The following is a 22,840-nucleotide window of genomic DNA, read 5'->3' as shown; positions in this document are numbered from 1 at the left end:
AAGAGGAATCTGTAGTTCTCCAGCAACTCTGTGAAGGTGGTCCGGGAACTGGCTGAAGTCATCAAGGCAAGAAGGAGATGTAGGGGTCACCACTTTGTCTGGAGATAAGCATGGTAATCTTACTGGTTCTGGAAGAACTGCCTGATCTGGCAAGTAATTCTCCTCCTCCTCTGTAGGATCCAAGGACAGAACTGAGCATACCTTAGAGGGGAAGTAAGGGATGACTCCCCAGCAGACTGAACCAACTCTTCAGGGGGCAACTGATCCCAAGGCCCCCACTATAGCCAGTAGGACCGATCAGTAGGTGGTCATGGAGGCCCCCACTTCATGGTGTATCAATGACTTCAAGTTAAAGAGGTGGAGATTGGCCCCAAATAGGCGCAGGTCTTTTGGGCAGTGGAGGATACATAGGATGGGGGGTGGTGAAAGTTTACTGGGCGGTTCAAAATCTCCCAATGAAAAGAAGGCCAATTTCGGTTCCAGTGGTGGTACACCTCAATGCCATTGGAGGAGAGTTATATTCTGTGTATGGGACAGGTGACAAACTCCTTCCAGCAGTAGATTCTCTCAGTGGTGTTATCTCTCTGGAGATGGAGGGGCCCAATGAAGGAGGGAATTCCCGATCTGGGAAAGTGAAAATGTCCTGTGGATTTGCAACAGATTCAGATCTCCCTGGTGCGAAAGGGATTTTACTTGTTCAAGCCATTGGAGCTGGGGCAGACTGTGTAGCTACCAAGGCAGAAGGTGCTGTGGTTAGGTGAAACTGACGATGATTGGTCTTTGTTGGTGCTGGCAGATCCCGGGGTTTGGGAGGTACTGACAATGATGGTATTGACGGTTCATTACTGATGTAGCCCAATGCTTATGGGCTTTCTTGTCATGACTCTGGGACTTAGTACGTCCTAAGTTTTCAGGGCTCTGAGCTGATGGGCTTGCTCAGAGCCTAATAAGACTTCCTTGAAGTGGATTTAGAGGAAGAATTAGTCTCATGCTTATGAGAGTGTTTCCTGGATTCCTACCAAGATCCCCCCAGCGGGTCTGTGGGGGCAGGTTCTCCTGCACCAGAGTCAGACTTCACAGCAGAAGGCACACTCCTTGCTGAATCAGGCTGATGTATGAGGGGGGAGGCGTGTCCCTGGTTTGGGTCCAATTGAGGCCTCATGACCTTCTCCATGAGGTATTTCTGGAGACAAAGTTCCTGCTCTTCTCGGATATGGCTGGGGAACAATTGGCAGATACTGCATCTTGCTGTGATGTAGACTTCCCCAAAGCAGGACAGGCAATGCTGGTGGGCGTCGCTGACTGAGAAGGATATTGGGCAGGAAGCACAGTTTGAAGCACGGAGTCCTGGGCATAGGCTGGAACTTGAAGGGGGTATGGCGGGGAGGAGGGGTGTCCCCCGAAAAGACTAAATGTAAACTGTAAGAGGTCTATAAAATAACAAATTGCAATCTGTAAAAACTGTACAAGATGTTAAAACTATGTACAAAACTCAATCTCATTTTGTAAGATGAAGCGAAAGCTATGAAGAACTGGAAGTTCCAACCCAGACCATGCAGCAGTGAGAAGGAACTGGAGAGAAAGTCGTTTCGCCTAGCTCTTTATCCCCTCCGGCAGAGGTACAAAGTAAACCACGGCGCATGCGCAGACCAACAGACACTAATTTCAAATTCTTTGGCTTGGGGTACATGCGTAAACCCATGCAAAATACAATAGGAACCATCACTCAAAGGAGAACTAAAAGATTGAGCTCATTTTTTTTTTAAAACTACACATAGCTAAATTTATCTCAACTGTAGTTTCAGCTTTATTATGTGGAATCTAATAAAAAACAGTCATTTTAAAGGTTATTTATTACTGAATGCTCTCAGTGCTTATAAAATAAATTAATAAATAATACAAGATTTACTAGGAATTTTGGTAGATGAATTAAAAAACTTACCCCAATGGTTTAGCTGTAGCGTTTCCATAGCTGGTAGGAGCTGAAGCCATCTTGGCAAAAGCCCTATTAAAGAAATGTTATAATCAAGTGCTGAATTTGTTTTCACCATTATACTACTACATCTTCTCTTCCTGTGAAGACCATTGTGGAAGACCTCCTGGCCATCTGAGAATTGAAATGGCTCTGCCTCTAAAATCTGTCATTGGATAATTGAGCAAATTACAAACATCTCTCTCCTTTTATTAAAAACTGAATGCATCCCTTTCATAATATCCTAGCTTTTGCCATTCTAAAGCTTATAGCTATAATGAGATATAGTTAGAAACCCAAAGAAATTAGAGTATAGTACCTAGAATTCAGGATGAGGATGGATGAAAGATAGATTTCTCCTTTTATAAGATCTAATATTTCATACATAGATAAGCAGGACGGCCCACAAGACTGAATCAAGGATCAGAAAGCCAGGAATTCTGAATTTAAACTAGGCTCTGCTACTGAGTCACTCAGTTGCCTTCAGCAAATTACTCATTTGTGTCAAGAAAAACATATCAAGTGTATTGTTCAAAATCAAGTTTAATACCATTCTCACGTATGTTAGAGTTCGATTTAGAAGTGTTCACATGTATTGTAAAACAAGTGACAGCAAAATTATGTAAGAACCACAATTCATTAGACATTAAAAGTAATACACAATTTGCACAAATCCTGGCTGCAGTAGTTTATGTATCTGTTTTCAACTTCCCCACAATTATCTGCAGTTTTATGAAGAAGAAAAATTTAACTTACTTCCATTGTTTTATATAGTTCAAGGGAGTAAGATTACATCCTGCATCCGTCAATGCTTTTTTGTATTGCTCCAAATCAGCCTGAAATCATACATAGGAGAATTACAACTGCTTTCCACTATTCTAAATCAAACTGTCCTTGCAAAGACAGATGACAAAATATGTAGATATTTTTCTCCCCTAAACATGTTAAATAAGCAGTATAAATGCAACTTATTTTGCTTTTGAAAAGAAAATTTAAAAAATTCAAACTAACTTTAGGAACTGGCAAATAAAAACTACGTTTAAAGATAGTTAAGATTATGGCAGGACACATCCTTCAGGTTTTCACTTCCATCTCCAATGGACACCCAAAATCAATATGTACTCAACTTGCTTGAAATGCAAATCCTTCACAGTGAGTGACCTCATATGTTTTTCTATCAGTTAGATCAAGGAGCATCTGACTAACACATTCAATGCATTTGCGCCGTTATTTGGTGTCAGGTAACTATTACGGTTTTGAACTAGAGTGCAAGTTGTATGGGAATCTTATGCAACTACTGTACCATTTCCCCACACAGACCAGAACCCCCTAATCTTCATATCCCTAGCATAAGCCCTTACTATTTGAACAACAGGAGTAACTGCTAGCTCTTTTGTTAACCAGCCAGTGGAGGAAGATTAGCCACACGCTTTCCCAATGGGTTACACAACTGCTTGCCAGTATTCTATTCCTGACTCATAATCTTGGATTCTATCCCTGGATCGTGGAGAGGAGTGTAGTTTATAGCGGTTAGAGATAGGATAACCACAAGTAATTTAGTGACTGACAGGCAGTGTGGCATACTAGATAAGATAAGGGTTGGTAATGTTCGAGACCTGAGTTCTGCACGTTCAGTGACCTTGCAAAAGCTCTCTGTTAACTTATTTAAAAGATGGTGAGAGGAGACAGGGCTCAGCAGCTCTTCTATAACTGTCACTTAGATTAGGGTTCATGGCTGTGTGTCATAAATATAAAGGGAAGGGGTTAAGAAGCTCTGATACAGTACTATAAAATCCTCTTACCTGTAAAGGGTTAAGAAGCTCAAGTAACCTGGCTGGCACCTGACCAAAATGACCAATAAGGAGACAAGATACTTTCAAATGGGGGGGGGGAGAGGGTGAGGCTTTGTTTGTCTGTGTGATACTTCTATCCGGAGACAGATCAAAAAAGCAAGCAATCCAAATCCTGTAGAGTTAGTAAGTAATCTAGCTAGAAAATGCGTTAGATTTTATTTTATTTTTGGCTTGTGAAATTCGCTGTGCTGGAGGGAATGTGTGTTCCTGTTTTTGTGTCTTTTTGTAACTTAAGGTTTTGCCTAGAGGGATTCTCTATGTGTTGAATCTGACTGCCTGTGAGATCTTCCATTCTAATTTCAGAGAGGTGCTTCTTTTACCTTTTTTCTTTCTAATAAAGTTCTGTTTCTTTTAAGAGCCTAACTGATTTCTCTATGATCCTAAGACCCAGGGGTTTGGGTCTGTGATCACTTTGTAACCAATTGGTTAGGATATTATTCTCAAGCCTCCCCAGGAAACAGGGTGTAAGGCTTGGGGGAATAGGAACTCCAAGTGGTCCTTTCACAGATTCTTCGTTAGATCACTTGTTGGTGGCAGCATACCGTCCAAGGGCAAAAAGTTTGTGCCTTGGGGAAGTTTTACCCTAAGCTGGTAGAAATAAGCTTAGGGGGTCTTTCATGCGGGTCCCCACATCTGTACCCTAGAGTTCAGAGTGGGGAGGGAACCCTGACACTGTGGTTAATAAGCGCAGTAAATTGCATGTGAATTTAAAAAACACTTAGAGGTAAGACTTGAACTCCTGGTCTCTGCTTTCCCCCAGATTTCAGAGAAAAGTAAAGACCAGTGCAACTTTCACAGATTTTAAGGACAGAGGGGTGACCACTATGATCATCTAGTCTGACTTTCTGTATAGCAACAGGGCACAGAACTTCTCCAAAATAATTCCTAGAGCATATCTTTTAGAACATCATCCAATGTGACTTAAAAATGGTCAGTGATGGAGAATCCACCATGACCCTTGGTACATTGTTACAATGGTTAATATCTCCCACCCTTAAAAATTTCCCACCCTTATTTCCAGTCTGAATTTGTCTAGCTTCAACTGTTAGCCATTGGATCATGTTATAGCTTTCTCTGCTAAATTGAAAAGCCCATTAAATATTTGTTCCTCATGTAGATACTTGTAGACTGTAATCAAGTCACCCCTTAACCTTCTTTTTGTCAAGCTAGATGGACTGAGCTCCTTGAGTATCACTAAGGCAGGCTTTCTAATCCTTTAATCATCCTTGGGGCTCTTCTCTGTACCCTCTCTAATTTATCAACATTCTTGACACAGTCTTCCAGCAGCAGTTGCACCAGTGACAAATACAAAGGTAAAATAATGTCTCTACTCCTTCTCGAGATTCCTGTTTACGCATCTCAGGATTGCATCAGCTATTTTGGCCACTGCATCAAATTGGGAGCTCATGTTCAGCTGATTATCACCCCCACCCCTAAATCTATTTCAAAGTCACTGCTTCCCAGGACAGTCTCCCATCTGTAAGTATGGAGTACGTTCTTTGTTCCCAGATGTACACATTTAGCCTTAATTCAGCCCTCCTGGACATATATATGGTGGTCTTTAATTACATGATCATATACTAATTGGTCCAGAGGACCCCTGCCTCATTCAAAGCCACAGAAAAGACAATGCTCACTGAATGATCAGCTATTCAATATTTTGTTTTTTCCTCATTATTCCAGTTGTGGCCTATGCCTTATTTACTGCACACTATTCAAAACCTGCTCTGAAGACAGAATTATTAATTTCCTCATGGGCTTTTCTATGGTGCTCATCACTACAGCATCTAAGTGCTTCATAAACATTAATTTATGTTTATGACAACTATGTGAAATGAGGTATCATTATCACCCCCATTTTGCAGATGGGGAACTAATGCACTGAGAAGATTTGCCAGCCCCATCTGTAAAAACTGCCTCCAACTACTGTCTATCTCTTCACCCATTCTCTATAGCTAGAGTGGATTAATTCACCACTAGCCCACAGACTTCCTTAATCCCAAATGCTACTTTCTTCTACCATGAATCCTGGGGCTGAGGGGTAAAAATTGCAGGTAATTACACAGTAATTATCCTGGGCCTTGCTTTGTACATTCTTACCACACCTCCCACACAGCTAGGGGATTGAAATTGCACTTGGGGCTTTGTGTCTTGGGTAGGTGGCACAAAAAAATCTTAGACCTATCAGACCCCCAACATAAAGTGTAAATGAACTTATGAATATTTGAAAGCAAATAAAGTTAACAGACTGTTTTAGGTGAAATCTAAATCGAAATCCTCAGACTCTTGCACATCTGTCAAAGAAAAGCCAACTTCACACAATTACTCATGATCAGAATAGCCGGTAATAAAAGTAGCATATTTTATTGTGTTCATACTAAAACCAAAGCACATTCAGAAAATCAAAATCATATTTATTTTTCTTTTGTGCAGAATAAACTGATTCTTGTTATGTAAAAAAGAGCAACCAGACTTAAAACACTGGCAGAGAGTAGTTTCCATCAAGAATATAATTTATAGGATTACATTCTAAAAGTCACTGTATAACATTCAAGTGATGTTACTGAAATATAAATTACTTTCATAGTAGGTAAATATCTAGCGCGTGACAGCCTATTTGTCACTTGCAGGATTGGTGATAGGAGAAAGGAGAGGACAATCACCTTGTGCAGCAACTGGAGTTTTTCGAGATGTGTACCCCTATGGGTGCTCCATTTCAGGTGTGCATGCGCCTCATGTGCCTTTGATCAGAGATTTTCAGTAGCAGTGCCCATTTGGCCCACGCACAAGCTCCAAACATACTCGTGGCTCACACAGAGGATATACGTAGCTGCGTGGGTGAACCACCCTCCCTACCATAAAGTCCCACAAGATGAAATGCTGAAGCAGAAGGGAAGGGGTGTGTGTAACTGAACACCCATTGAGACACACATCTCAGAGAACTCCAGTAATTGCACAAAGTGACTAACCTCTCCTTCTTCGAGAAGTGTCCCTGTGGGTGCTCCACTTCAGGTGACTTCTGAGGATTAGCCACTAAAGGAAGAGGGGGCTTTGGAACTGGATCCAACACTAAAGAAAGGACTGCATACCAACAGCAGTGTCTGATCTATATGTGTATACCAGGATGTAGTGTTTGGAAAAAAGTGTGCAGTGATGCCCAAATTGCTGCTTTGCAAATAGCAGCAACTGAAACATTTTGTAATAGTGCCATGGAGGCTGCTTAAGATCTTGCAGAATGGGCTATTATTCCGTTTGGGAGGGAGGGTGGGGCCGAACATTAGCAGCCTGGTAACAAATAAGAATACAACTAGAAACCCACTTTGAAAGTCTTTGGATGGAGACTGTGGATCTGTTGGACCTGTTTGCAATTGGTATAAACGCTCTAGGAGACTTTCTAAATGGATTGGTTCTGTACCAATAGAAGGCTAATGCCTTTCTAATGTCCAAGATATGGAGAGCATCTTCCTGGTGTGGCTTTGGGAAAAAAAACACAGGAAGGCAAATAACTTGGTCAATGTGACAGGTTTCAGAGTAACAGCCGTGTTAGTCTGTATTCTCAAAAAGAAAAGGAGTACTTGTGGCACCTTAGGGACTAACCAATTTATTTGAGCATAAGCTTTCGTGAGCTACAGCTCACGGAGGTTACTTACCTATAACTGAAGGTTCTTCAAGATGTGTGGTCCCTATTTGTATTACAAACATGGGTGCACATATGCACAATACATCGGAAGATTTCTGTAGCAGTATCTGTTGACCCACACATATGTCATACGTAGCCTTGTGTTCCAGGAGAAGTTATGAGGGTGTGCGGGATGGCGCCCCCTCAGCCACCCTCTTAACATTGAGCAGCATGGTCCGCAGCAGAGGGGATGGAGGGTGGGTATCGGAATACAAATAGGGACCACACATCTCAAAGAATCTCAGTTACAGATAAGTAACCTCCTCCTCTTTGAGTGAGGGTCCCTATACGTACTCCAAATGCGGGTGAGTATTACGCAGTGATCAGTGCGGAGGGAGGGGTGAAAGGATGCAAGAGGTATTGCAGTCTGCGGGATGGCATGGCTCACAGCTGCAAATTATGCTGCCCTCTGGGTGATGGAGTAATGGGTGGTTAAGGTATGCATTGAATGCCATGTTGCTGCTTGGCAGATGTTGTGCCAGGGAGGCAGATGTGACCACTTGCCCCTGTGTAGAATGGTCCATAATCCTGCCAGGCAGTGGAGTGTTAGCCATGTATAGCACACTTGGATGCATGCAGAAACCCACTTTGAGATGCACTGAGAATATAGGGCTTAGCCCTGGGGTCTGTCCACAATGGCCATGAACAGGCATGAAAGGCCTGGGTTCTGTTGAGGAAGAATGCAAGCACATGGCAGACATCATAAGTACATATGAACGGCCATACTGGGTCAGACGAATGGTCCATCTAGCTTAGTATCCTCTCTTCTGAGAGTGGCCAAAGCCAGATGCCCCAGAAGGAATGAACAGAACAGGTAATCATCAAGTGATCCATCCCTCGTTGCCCATTCCCAGCTTCTGGCAAACAGAGGCTAGGGACACCATTCCTGCCCATCCTGGCTAATAGCCATAGATGGACCTATCCTCCATGAACTTATCTTGTTCTTTTTGGAACTCTGTTATAGTCTTGGCCTTCACAACATCCTCTGGCAAAGAGTTCCACAGGTTGACCGTGCGTTGTGTGAAAAAATACTTCCTTTTGTTTGTTTAAAACCTGCTAATAATTTCATTTGGGACCCCTAGTTCTTGTGTTATGAGAAGGAATAAATAACACTTCCTTATTTACTTTCTCCACACCAGTCATGATTTTATAGACCTCTATCATATCCCCTCTTAGTCGTCTCTTTTCCAAACTGAAAAATCCAAGTCTTATTAATCTCTCCTCACATGGAAGCTGTTCCATACCCCTAATAATTTCTGTTGCCCTTTTCTGTACCTCTTCCAATTCCAATATATCTTTTTTGAGATGGGGCAACCAGATCTGCACGCAGTATTCAAGATGAGGGCGTACCATTGTTTTGTATAAAGGCAATATATTTTCTGTCTTCTTATCTCTCTCTTTCTTAATGATTCCCAACATTCTGTTAGCTTTTTTGACTGCTGCTGCACATTGAGTGGATGTTTTCAGAGAACTATTCACAATGACTCCAAGATCTCTTTCTTGAGTGGTAATAGCTAGTTTAGACCCCGTCATTTAAAATGTAGAGTTGGGATTATGTTTTCCAGTGTGCATTAATTTGCATTTATTAACACTGAATTTCATCTGCCATTTTGTTGCCCAGTCACCCAGTTTTGTGAGGTCCTTTTGTAGCTCTTCACAGTCTGCTTTGTACTTAACTGAGTAGTTTTGTATCATCAGCAAATTTTGCCACCTATTTACTTCTTTTCCATATGATTTATAAATATGTTGAAAAGTACTGGTCCCAGTACAGACTCCTGGGGACACCACTATTTACCTCTATCCATTCTGAAAACTGACCATTTATTCCCGAGTGAGTGCAGGGACCTATCCACAAGAGTGGCAAGCGGCTTAAGACGGAAGACTGGGAAGTGAATCGATTTGTTGAGGTGGAACTCAGAGACCATCCTCAGGAGGAATTTGGGTTGAAGGGTGTAAGGAAATCTTGTCTTTATGAAAAACCACATGTGGGGGGCATGCACGGTTGGCCATCATAGCTGCCAATTTGCTGACTTGCCTAGCAGAAGTGATAGCCATGAGGAAGATGACCTTCATGGAGAAGTGGGAGAGGGAGCACGTGGTCAGATGCTCAAAGGGGGGGGCCCGGTGAGGGCGGAGACCACAAAATTGAGTTTTCTGGGTGGGGGGGAAAGGGGTTTGAGCACAGGCAGGAAGCTGTTCAGCACCTTTCAATGTGCCTTTCAAGAAGTGGGTGGTGGTGGGATGAGTAAATACCACGCACCAATCCACAGGTGGACCCGGACAGGCCTGAGAGGAAGGCCTGATGTCTTCAGTTCCAGGAGGTAGTCCAGGGCAGTAGGGATCGAGATGGTGTTGAGGTGATGGCACTGAGCCCAGGAAGTGAAACATTTCCATTTTGCCAACTGGAGACATTTTTCAGCTTCCAGTTCTAATGGTGGTACTATCGGAGCCAATGGAAGAGTGTAAAGCATCGGTGCGAAGGGTGAGGGAACCCTTATTGGAAGCAGTCTCTTGGTGAAGATATCATCACTGTAGAAGTGGACTGGCCTGATGGAGGGGGAGATTCTGGATCCAGGAAGGTCTGGGTCCAGCTACGGTTCCGGATCTCCCTGGTGAGAGGCACTCTCTTTCCCAGTTATTGGTATCAGCACTGTGATCTTTCCCGGTGAGAGACGGTCTTGTGTCTTGTGGGGTGCCAGAAATGGTGGTACCAACGCATCGGTGTCCAGAACCTTTGGGTTCTATTGTTTATGTGTTTTTCTCTCATGCCTGTGGGACTTAGAACGTTCTCTGTGTCCTTGGGCCAAGTGGGTGGAAGGAGAATCCATCTTCTTTGATTTGGACAAAGACTTATTCCCATGCTTATGGGAGTGCTTCCTTATCTCCCAACTAGAGATGAGGACACAGAGTTCTGATCCAGATCATGTGCGGTGTGAGAAGGAACTAAAGACTTGGTCAGTCTGCCCGACCCTTTATCGCCTTGGATGGAAGCATGGGACAAGCGAGGGCATATGAATGGACCAATGGATACTATTTTCAAATTTTCCAAATCTGGATGCATGGTGAACATGCGTAAACCTTGTGGAATACAATAGGGACCATCACTTGAAGAAGAATAAGAACTTATAAATGAAAACAAGTGACCATGATCACCACATGCCAGTGAAGAAGTCCTATTCACACTGAATTAACTTTTGTAAAGTGTTATATTACAATTATTACTACAAAAAGAAACAACAACATTCTAACACACTCTTCATGGTGACTTATTTTGTTCAGATATTTATTCTACTTTTCTCTATCTGAATTTATCAGAATTGTTTCAATAACAGCTTCTAGAATCACCTGATATATTGTAATGGATTTTAACACTGGGTTATTTTCAGTATTGAGAAAAATTATTTCTGTATATTCTACTTACCATATTAAAACATTAAGTGGAATTAGATATATAGTTTAAATAATATAACAGCAAAAAGTGAAGACAGATTTTAGAAAAATCTAGGCTGCTTCTGAGATAGCCAAATCTTTCTAAACTTTTCAAGCAGATGTTCAAGCAGTTACATTTATTTGAAAATTGTAAAACATGACAGTACAGAACACATCGCAGAACTATCTGTATTAAAATTTTTTCCCTGCAGCTGCTGGCATTGTTAAATGAGCTACTCTTTATGATAAGCTAATTATTTACGATATCAAGAAATCCCAAGCTACAGTTTTGGTAGGTAAGAAAATAAGGAAAATTATTTCCAACTATTATGATTTCTAACAATGCTTGAGAGCTTCACCTCCATTTGTTCCCTTCACTTCACATTAAAAGGCAAAAGCAGCATAAAGAGACCCTAAAAGCCCTGAATCTGGCTCGGGGAGATGTCTCCTGTAGCACACTCTGATGAACATAGCTGTAAACCTGCCTCCTAAAGATTCCTTTGCAAGCCCCAGTGAAGGATGTATGCTGGGAGCTGCAGCACTCAGCACTGCAGAGATTTGGGCAGTGCTATTGCCTGTCGGGTAACTCACACAGGGTTGTCTACGTTATGCTCGAGATCTGGTCAGTCCCTGGAGCAACCCAGGATCAGAAGGGCATAAGACTGCTTAAAACCACCATATGCCTCCACTCTCCCTGAGCTGTGAGTTCTGTGCTGAGCCTCTTAGCCACAACGTAAGAGCATAGGACTTAAAATGTCTTAAAAAATAGGTTGGGATTTTCAAAGAAGCTTAAGGGAGGCAGGCACTGAAATGGCAATGAACTTCAAGGTGCCTAACTACTGTAAGCTGTTTTGAAAAACCCCAACTTTAGTTATTACGTTATTTAATGTTGTAAATAATTCACACAATTAAAACATCACCAAAATATGATTTGTAATTCAGGCTGGATCTATTTTAAAACCTAGTTTACATTATACTGAAATTTGACACAGTAGAGTTTAATTAAATTTATTTAACAGGAGCCATATGGTTAAATCCTGTGCACTAAGAATTAGCGAATGTGTCAGATTAACATTTCATAATTACACAGCATGGTACAGCTTGTGTCTTGTGGGGTGCCAGAAATGGTGGTACCAACACATTGGTGTCCAGAACCTCTGGGTTCTATTGTTTATGTGTTTTTCTCTCATGCCTGTGGCACAAAAACAAACAATAATAATCTTACACAGATTAGTTTCAGAAGAAATATATGCAAAAAATGCTTTCTGGGTTACTAAGGGATCAAAGCGTTAGAAACCATTTTAGTGCACAGTCCCAAGAAATATATTTGTTGTTCAGTAAATGCAACTCTTTCTGGATAGTCATGGATAGAGTAAAAAGTGGAAAGTGTTTTGTAATGTCCATCTCAACTGAATAATGTACCCCAATAGCAGAAACTGTACCAAATTTTGCTGGTGTAAACTTGATTTAAATATTTTAAAAAGTGACATTCTTACTGTTTGAATCATAGCCACATTATCATGATCCAAGTGTTTAGCTATATTTTATAACTGTGCAGTAATATCCCTGGTGGTAATAAATACTTCTGTAAAACTTTGACTGTAAATAGATTCAATCCTACAAGACTGTACTATATTTTTCTTGAGAAGAAAAAATAGGTGTTTGGCATAGGCATTCATTTAATTCCTTATGAAATACCAATTTAGCACAGATTTTCCCAATTATTTTTGTTTTATTAAGATACAAAGAACGTACCTCTGACGGCGCCTGCACTGAGTTTATGTAATAGATAAGAAACAATCGCATCTTGTCTTCTGGAGTTCCAGCTATGGAAGAAAAACAAGGGTTTCTTTTTTTCAAATCAAGTTATAAACTATCTTACTATGTAGTGTACTATTCTGTATTACATATATTGAGCCCTTGGATCATAACAAAAATTGTAATGAGTTTAGAAAAGGTTATACAACAAAAAATGTTTATGTTGTCTATAAAGCGATAAATACCCACTCAACAACTTCACTGAAAAACTGCCTTAGAATAGCTCAAAAACTCTGAAGAGTAGTTATGTATAATAACTGGCTTGGCTTGGAGTAGTTCTGCTGGGGTAATCCATGATGTACCAAACTTCTGTAGTAGTAGAAGACAGAGCATATCATAATTACTTTTACTCTATGAGTTATTCAGTTTTGCTACAAAGACCTAAAGTTTGACTGAAATGAAATCTTTACCCTCATAAACTTCAGAAATTTACATGAGGCTTTGGCAATAAATAAATAAATAAATAAAAAATCTTAATATCTCCCACACGTTTATAGTGTTTTTTTCATTTCATTGCCCACGGGAATGTCATACCATCTGGATCCCAACAATATCTAGGATTTCATAATTTCCTCTGTCCTACTCATTGACTCTGTTCTTCACCTCTCTTATCCATGAGTCAAAATGTAAATACTCTGTCACTCCCATAAGTGTCTGTACACACACAAGTGCACAGGACAGAATATAAATGCATGAAACTTGGAAATGGAAATGCAACCAAAACAGACGTGCTTAGCAAAAACAAGGATGGCACACAAAGTTGTAAAACTCTTTCCTAAAATTGAACTGTGTGTTTTAGGATGGGGAAGGGAGGTGGAAGATACTAGTTCTGATTTCACTGATATCTCTAGAAAAAATAATACAAATTTCACATAGAATTACGGTGACCAGATGTCCCAATTTTATAGGGACAGTCCCGATATTTGGGGCTTTTTCTTATATAGGTGCCTATTACTCCCCACCTCCGTCCCGATTTTTCACACTTGCTATTTGGTGACCCTACATAGAATGGAAATGGTACCTGAAATATGACAGAGAGTCCTGCAGGTATCTGATACAAATAAACAATGCAAACGTCTGGCATATAGAAAACGACTGTCAACTCTTTAAAAAATAACGTATTGATGTTTTGCAAAAACAGAGTAAACATAAGTAAAGTATCAGTGGCACAAAGGAGAAAGTACAAAGTTAACACTTTAAACACTTAATTCCAGATATGTTTAGAAAAGCCCACCTACATATTTTATTGGACTAGAGTAACATTTTACTTTTCAGTTAAAATAAGACTACTGAACAAGAGACATTTGGTACTGCTGATCACTGTCTATTTGGAAATTTACTGAAGCAGGTGTCCTTGGCTAGACATTATTCAAGCCTCTCTACTTACGTCAAGCAAACGCTATAAATACAGCCATTTTGACCTTTTTCCACCACCACCCAAAAAAAAAAAAAAAAAAAAAAAAAGTCTCCAGCTCCTTTACTGCATATGTGGATATGCTAACAAAACAGACATTGTTAAATTGAAAAAAACATTGCAGAATCAGATGAAGTTACTCAGACTTCTTTCCAAATGCCATAATAGCTTTAATAAGCTAAGTCAACGTAATGAGCACTACAATATTCTTGTAAAATAGGAAGTAAGCTTAATATCATTTTTATGCACATTTGCATGAGGCTCAGACTATGGCACATTTTTTGAAATAAAACAATTTTTAACAATGTAACAAATTTGTTGGTAGGTTAGCTACCAATTATGTATAAGTATGTTCCAATTCTGAAGACCATTGCAGTTTTCGCTGAGGAAAATTATACAACATTTAGACTATGAAAGTTGATAATACAACATGTCTGGATAAAACCTTTATGGATAAGTTGTTACCAATTACACTCAAATGCAAGTCCTTCAGAGGGAAAATAAATGATATATGGCACAAACTCCTTCCCACTATCCTTGTCAGTCATCTGCACTTCATTTCAAGCTACCTGTAAGTCTGATGCACGTTGGAGTCAAGTCTTAGCATCAGCATCACCACTACATTCTTGTGCATCTATTCTCATTTAGAATCACACACCTAGCATTAATTAGCATAATTAAGTTATTTATGTGCAAAAATGTGATTATTTGTGTTGTGGTACTGCTTAGGAGTCCCCATCACTGACCAGGACCCCATTGTGCTAGACACTGTACAAACATGCAGCAAAAAGACAGTCCCTGCTGCTGTTGTAAGATGGTCTGGGGCCAAAATTGGGATATGTATGCCATCTATCACTCTGCCGCAGTTAGGGAATCCCATTGCTGCAAAGCCATCCACTATTTCACGCACTTTATTAAGAGTCACAGTCTTTCGTAGCAGGATGCAATTAATGGCTCTGCACACTTGCGTTAAGCGCAGCCCCAGTGGTGGACTTCCCGACTGCAAATTGATTTGTGACTGACTGGGTAGCAGTCTGGAGTTGCCAGCTTCCACACAGTGATTTCAATGTGCTTCTCCACCGAGAGAGCAGCTCTCATTTGGTGTCCTTGCACCGCAGTTCTGGGCGAGCTCCACACACAGTTCCTGGAAGGTGATTTTCCACATCCAAAAGTTCTGCAGCCACTGCTCGTCATCCCAGTCCTGCATAACGATGTGATCCCACTACTCAATGCTTGTTTTCTGAGCCCAAAAGCGATGGTCCACCGTGTGCAGCTGCTTTGTGAATGCCAAAAGTAATCTGGTGTTGTTTCTTTCCATAGCACACAGCCGGCAACTCTGATCCTGTTCAGATTGGGAGTTCATGATACACTGCATGACCATTCACAATGTGTTCATAACAGTGACCACAACAGGAGAGTGCAATGTGGGATCCATCTTTTCAGGCAGAGATGGCAGGTGCACAGTAAACAGGGGTTGTTGAAAAATGCCATGAAACGCAGTCGGAAGCCCATCGAATGATCAGACGGAAAAAACTGCATCATGGGACATTGAGCCTGCGCCCATGCTGCACTGTGATCCACTCCACCTTCCCACAACTCCTAGCTACAGAAGGTGGCGAGTAGCACAATTGAATAGCTACCCACAGTGCACTGCTGTCACTGTTGATGCTAGAGCACCAACCGCGGACATGCTCTGCCAACACGCACAAGTGACGTAATTATAGCAGTTTTTGATCGTTGGCGTACCTTGTTTTGACAAACCTGTGTAGTGTAGACAAGACCTCAGTCTCGCTATCTTTCTCTGACCCAATGACTATTCATTGACAATTCATAGTCAGTCATGATGACACTAAATAAGCTAATGGGCCAGGACAGATAGTGAGAATGTTTCTTTAGCCTTGTGTCTAGAGAATTCACCTTGGATTTGGGACATCCAGGTTCAAGTCCCTGCTCCAATGACTATTTGTACAAAATATAACAGCTCCAACAGGACAGACTGAGAAAGACCCACATCAGAATATCCCAGTGCCTAGGGCACGATCACAATGTGAGACACCACCTCCTCCTACTGATGTTTTCTGAACCTAGTTTCCTTCACATTGTTAAAATGCCTAAAATCTAAAGAAAAAATGCCAGGTTTAACTAAACATTTCATCCAACGTGCTTCAAAATGTTTTCCAACTTTTCAATTCGCCAAAAATTTCAAAAACATTTGTTTTCCATTAGACCCAAAACAAAACTTTTTAATTTTTTCAGAGTTGCCAGAGAACTGAAACATCCATTATTTGCAGAGTTTTACTTTACACTCCTTCTGCTCTGCCACTGATATAGTCAATCTCACTTTCACCTGCTGCTCCTTGCCCTCCTCAACAATCAATACTGTACACAAGTTTCATATCCCATAACTTCCACTTGCTTGCTGTCACTGAAACTTTACTGTCTACCTCTCACTGTTTCAGAAGCTGCACCGTGGGGGTTCTACTCTTTCTCATTCTCCTGTACTGTAAGCGGCAGTGGCCTTGTTTCGCTTTTCTTCTCATCTGCCATTTTCAGTACATCCCACTTCCTCCCTTCCCTGGAAGTCTATTCTAACAAAACTCTTCTCTCACCTCTCTCCTTGTCAGTATAATTAACAACTTTCTCCTGCTCTTGATTTCAATGTCAGGTTTAGCTCGTCCTCTGTATCACCATACTGTCTCCAACTTAATTATGGCTCCACCTGTCACTTATTCTTAATCAAGGACTGGATCTTCTACCTACTGAGGTGGAACTCATTTGACCAGTTCATGGTGAAGACATCCTCTACTACTTTCCCCCAACTCAGAGTTTCCTTTTGTCTAATCACCACCTTATCTCCCCCCCCATATTTTTAATTTTTCCAGTCACTTCCACCTTCTGGGACCACCAATTTTCTGATTTTCTCAGCTCTCATTAGTCTTCCTTCTTTCCCCTCTTAACCCATCATCTGGGTCAGGTCATCATACAAACTTCTGCCATCTTTGTCTGTTTGAGGTGGCACTAAGGTCCACCTGCTTACTATCTTTGATGCAATCCATTCATTGCTTCCTCGGCATTCCTCAGGCTCTCTTTCCTACCACCCTCTCCTGCCATGCTATCTTCCCCAAGTTCTCTTTATTCATCCACTTTATGTGCCTGAACCAGTGAAGTCATGCTTCCTGGATTTTGCCAGCCACATCATGAACTTTGATTTCCAACCAAATGCTTTCATTTCACGATCCGTCCCTTCGTGTACCTCTTTTCAAACACCTGTAGGCATTGAACCTGCCATTTCTTTACAGCCCAGGCTTCTGCACTATATAGTATAGAGGGGTAAAACTGTTTTATATAATTGGGATTTCAGTTTCAGTGGCATATGCTTGTCATACACAACATCTGAGATGTTATTCCTCACTCTTCCAGCATTCTCCAGTCTAGACTGTATCTCACATGCAAGCTCATTGTTTTCTGTTATCCAGCTTCTCAGGTGCTTGAACTGCTCAGCCAGGCTGAGTCATACTCCATTAATCTCTATATCCAGTTTCCCCGTGCACCTCTTCTGACCCAAATGACCTAAGTCTTAGTCATACTCATTTTTATTCCATGCCTACTTAGTTGTTCATACCACTGGTTTACTATTTTCTCTATATCTTCTTTTGAGGATGCCCTCATTATTTTGTCATCTCCATGTAGCAGCATCTCACCTTTTCTCATTGGAATCTTCCTGCTGATTAGGTCCATCAATAGGATAAACAGCAGCAGGTTTAGGGCCAACTCCTGGTGCAATTTGACTTTCACTTCAAAGGAGCTTTCTGTGTCAAAACATTTTTGTATCACTATATATATAGCATTCACTATAGTTATTAAATCTTCAGACACAATCGATTTTCTCAGCACCACTGTGAGCATCCTTCTGCCCACTTTATTGTATGCCTTTTCTAGGTCTGTAAAAGCCCAGAAGCTATCCTGCTGGTGCTCTAGCCACTTCTTTATCACTTGCCAGATTACAAACATGGAATCTGTGGTTCCTCGTTCTTTTCTAAAGTCAAACTGTTCTTGCTCAAGGAAGGGTTCCACCATCCACCTAATTTTAGCATCTAACATGTATTCCATAATCTTCAGCCCGTATGACAGTAACTTTATCCCTCAATAGTTTCTGCTTTCATGGATGCTTCCGTTCTTATGTATTAGGACCAAAATAGGCTTGTGATTGATCTTTGGGAATGCTTTTGTCTTTCCATAAGGCTTTAACCACTATGCTCATCCATTTTATTCTTCTCTTGCCCAGGACTTTCACCAGACCCACTGTCATGTCATCACATCCAGCTGCTGTAACTGTCTTTGTTATCTGGTCATCTTTTACAAATAGTGTTGCAATAGCACCGTCCTTCCCTTCACATCTCTTTGCAATGCTATCCATCTTTTTGCCAGTTACAGGTCATTTACAAGGTAGCTGCACAGGTTATCTAGAGCATTCTCTTTGACCTCCTTCACTTCTTGCTTGGCAGCTCACTTTGCTTCTTTGTATTCACTTTAATTTATGCTCCATGAATTTATTTATTTTTCTTTACGTGCCATTTTCTTGTTTTGGATTGTCACCTGCACTTCAGTCCACCATCATTCCTCTGTTTTCCCCATCCGTACTGTCCATGAGCCTCTTCCACAGCCACAAACCAGCTTTCCTCTTCAACAGATACCAAATTTATGTCCCAATATTTATCCTGTACTGCTTGCATGAGCTTCTTTGCTGGTCTTTTCCCTTAACAAGCCCTTCTATAATCTTTTTTCTTTCATGAACAGAAATTGGTCTCATGAAAGATTTCTCACCCACCTTGTCTCCCCAATATCCTGGGATGGATGAGGCTATAACAACACTACATACTTTAATCCTGTTTCTTTTGAGCTTAGTTCCTTCCTTACCAGGTGCTGAACTGCAGTCTTTGCCACAAGAGGCTTGTGCTGATTTCTCACTAGTTATCACTTTGCAGTCCATAACTCCACTCCGCTGAGATTTCCTCACTAACTTCTTATCGATCTGGCTTTTGTTTGCACCACTGATGTACAGAACCAAATGATTCGTTCCCTTTTGGAACGATGTATTGGTTATCATCCACTGGTTGGCAATATATAATATCTAGCAGCACTTTCCCTTCCTCATTCATAGTGCCTAAGTTGCATTTTCCTAAACATGTTTCGTTTTTTTGGCTGTGCAGGACACTGCTTTTCGCCTCACTCTGTTCTAACCACTGGTCTCCAACTCTTTAAAGGACAGTTCAGACGTCAGTTGCTCGGCTTGATGGAGGCAAACTTCTGGCAGAGGAGTGAGATGTCCTCCCACTGTTAGCAGTAGTGGCTGGCAGGCATACAGGCCAGACTCACCCCCACTCATCACCAGTATCGACTACTCCCCTTAGGCAACTTGCCAAAAAGAAAAAAAAACTGCTTGCACTGTCATAGTCACCTTGCACCAAACCTTTATAGTGTATCAGTTGGCACCCCTGACAGAGTGCAGTATAAAGCGGCCTTTTCCCAGTTGAACTTAGAGCTTGACTATGCTACAAAGTTAAGTCGACATAGGCAGCTTATATCGACCTAACTATGGAGGTGTACACAATGCAATACTCCTCCCACTGGTTTAACTCTCCTGCTACGCCAACATAATAAAACCACCTTGAGGAGGCATAGAGCTTAAGGTGATGTAGTTAGAAAGACACAGCATCAGTGTAAATGCTGCATTGCTTACGTCACCCTAAGTAGCCTCCAGGAGGTATCCCACAATGCCCACCGTGACCGCTCTGGTCACCGTTTTGAACTCTGTTGCCCTCCAGCCAGGTACCCAGGCATGCGCCCCTCCCCTTTTAAAGCCCCAGGAAGTTTTGAAATTGCTCTGTTCACTTGCTGTGGAGAGCTCACATAGCAATCGTCCAGCCGAGCATGCCAGCTCCATGCAGCTCCTGCCTGGAGTATATGGGAGGTGCTGGATCTCCTGGGTCTGTGGCTAGAAATCACAGTAGGGAGGCAGGGGGAGAGAATCACAAGGACTTCTCTACATCCCACCTCCCATTCCACGTATATTCCGGGGCCACAGAAGTACCCAAGGCACTCCACCCCGCAGAAGACTAAATATGACAGCCGCATGTGCACTCAGCTGTGAGAGCCTCGTTGGTGTACATGCTTGTGAATTCCCTGTTCCATCCCCTTTAAAGATACTCTCCCCTGCATGTATGAAGTTTACCTCAGCATTATATAGGTATGTTTGCATGGGTGTGGAATAAAAATCTACTTACAGAAACTGAATTTATCGTTATTATTCATCATCACATGGTGACTGCTGCTAACATTCAAGACAACAGTAATAGGTGTATGTGCATTGTTACAGTTGGGCACATACAGCAATCATTACAAGGTTCATAGCACGGTGCAAACAAGCAATGCCAGGCTCAGCACACTACTGTAAAACATATTACTGTGACTCATTGGTAACTTACTCCTTCAAGGCCTCCCTCAGCTCAATAGTTCCCCCGCTGGACTCCTCTTATAGCCTTGTGTTTATAAGGCACAGTACAATACTGAAGAGCAATTGAGGATCCATGCTTTCTGACAGAGATAGTTGGCTTGCAGGTTACCAGGGCAAGTTACCAGTTGAAAGGCATCTGGAAACCTAGTAGGATGCCCATGGAATGATGGGATGGAGCATCATGTGATGCTGAACCTGCTCCTATGAGGCACTGCAAACCCTTCCCAAAACATTCTCCTAACTTCTCTTTAACCAAGCTTATCTCTTAACCTCTCCATCCTTCACCCACTCCCAATATAGTGCCTTCTTTCATGCCCCAAATATGCTTTGAACAGGCTCCAAATTAAAGTACTACAAGCACAGTTTTAGTTACTTCAAAAGTTGTTTAAACACACCTATTTTGCAAAACATATTATTTTATGTTGTACTGCATTTTAGCAAGTAAGCTCTTTTGAGATTTTGTGGCACAGTTAGTTATCTCCAGTGCCATATATACTGAGAGTATAATGTAATCATAAATATTAATTGTGGGTAAAATTCAATGTCGAAATATTTACTTGACCCAATAAGCTTTGATCCACAGTAACTGTCTTTATGAGACTATTTTATAGATTATATATTGATAATTACTTACATTCACAGCTATCAATAGTGATATATTCATGTTCAGTCATGAATAAATTGTTACTATTTCCAGTCTTTACCCAGCATAATTTTCTGTAAAGCTTTTGCACAGACCTCTACCAGTCAGCTACTGACTTATTTTTCTTGCATGGCTTTCTGCCTTTTCTCTTAGTATTGTCACTTGACAAGCTCTTTTGGTGCGAGAGCCAGAAAAGGTTTTGTAGGAGTGGCAAAATTCCTGTCATGATTTTGGATTTAGTCTAAAGAGTGAATTCCCTAGCTGTTTTAAAAACCTCTTCTCATTACAAGTCTAGTATATTGTATATGCACTCCACTAATCTGACTGATCAAGTGAGATGGAAAATTACAGAGTCAGTCAATGGGCCCCTACTTGATTCTCCATCAAAAACAGAGAAAATTGGTTTATACCGAATTCAGATTTTCAGTACTTACCATCAGGGTCAGAAATCATGTCCAAGAGAGATTTATCGAGAGTGGACTTGCTCATTATTTTTTCCTCATACTCAAAATACACATCCAGTTTCCGTGCCTGTTCAAGAATAAATGTTAAAATTAAAATGATTACATCGTGAAAAAATACTTCCCTATTTTAACATGTAGATAGATTAGTTGATCACAGCTACTTTCAAATTATTCACTTTTCCTACTTACTGAAGGAAAAAAAAATAAATCACTCAGCATGAGAATCACTCAGTTTTTCATTATGATGTTAACACAAAAATACTTCTGTGCCTCCTTAGTACAGAAAGTCAATCAATCCTCCGAATAATTTTGTTCAATATCAGTAATGCTCCTTTGAATCAATATATTAGGGTGCCGCACAAAAAAATCTTAAAAATAAACAAATGACCAAAAACTTATGGGTTGGGGAAAAGCCAGACATAAACTGTGTTTTGAGCTGGACAACAGGCAGCATTATATGGTTACCTATGGTGCTGTATCACAATTGCCCAAGCAGCCCTATCAGAATGTTGGAATAAATGATTGTGAAAGCTTAGGTTAAATCTACAGCATATTTTAAATAATATCCAGATAAACATAGCAGGTCCCCAGACATAGGAAGACATGATTCCAGAGAAAAAGTCTGCAGTCTTCCATACAAATGATGAAGGCTAGCATTAAGATCACTATGTCATCTGACAGTATAGCAAGAATTCATTAATATTAAGGCAGAAGACTTTGGAATAAGGTCATTTGGCTTAAGTTGGAAAAGATGTCTCTCTATTTCAACACCAAGTTTTTACATAATCACTAGGCCAAATTCTGGAGACCCTTTCTTAGGGGAAACTGGGCATCCATCACTTGCACTGAGCAAGTGGATGTCCTGTGGATAAAATGGTATGTTATGTGATTATGTAATTAAAGACAGTATCATAATGCCTATGCACAAGAGGGCCAAGTTAAGGATGAATAGGCAACCATACAACCAGCATTTTCTATCTTTCAAGTGCTTGATTTTGTAACCTAAGTAAGGTAATCAGGAATCCCAAATCCAGTAGTAGTGGCTGGGTAGCTC

The 22,840-nt window shown here is 41.0% G+C and overlaps 1 protein-coding gene across 8 annotated transcripts in view; it reads right to left on the bottom strand.

Moving 5' to 3' along the window:
* SCFD1 (sec1 family domain containing 1) overlaps positions 1-22,840 on the bottom strand; it is a 144,640-nt gene that overhangs the window by 48,091 nt on the left and 73,709 nt on the right. For 4 of the 8 annotated variants that reach the window (XR_005225546.2, XM_037900537.2, XM_037900535.2 and 1 more), the window contains 4 exons: positions 21,757-21,853; positions 12,689-12,759; positions 2,729-2,808; positions 1,943-2,005 (listed from right to left, as the gene is read on the bottom strand). Coding sequence is in view for 5 of the 8 variants with exons in the window: in XM_037900537.2 (XP_037756465.1) it covers positions 1,943-2,005; positions 2,729-2,808; positions 12,689-12,759; positions 21,757-21,853 (311 nt within the window). In the remaining 3 variants the exon portion in view is untranslated. The remainder of the gene's footprint in view (positions 1-1,942; positions 2,006-2,728; positions 2,809-12,688; positions 12,760-21,756; positions 21,854-22,840) is intronic. The other 4 variants (XR_006291402.1, XM_043548067.1, XR_005225547.2 and 1 more) reach the window with 2 other exon arrangements.

The sequence above is a fragment of the Chelonia mydas genome, chromosome 6, assembly GCF_015237465.2.
Source record: "Chelonia mydas isolate rCheMyd1 chromosome 6, rCheMyd1.pri.v2, whole genome shotgun sequence".
In the NCBI taxonomy this organism is placed as follows: Eukaryota; Metazoa; Chordata; order Testudines; family Cheloniidae; genus Chelonia; species Chelonia mydas.
Note: the sequence above shows the minus strand (reverse complement) of the source record. Positions and strands in the feature narration are given on the sequence as shown.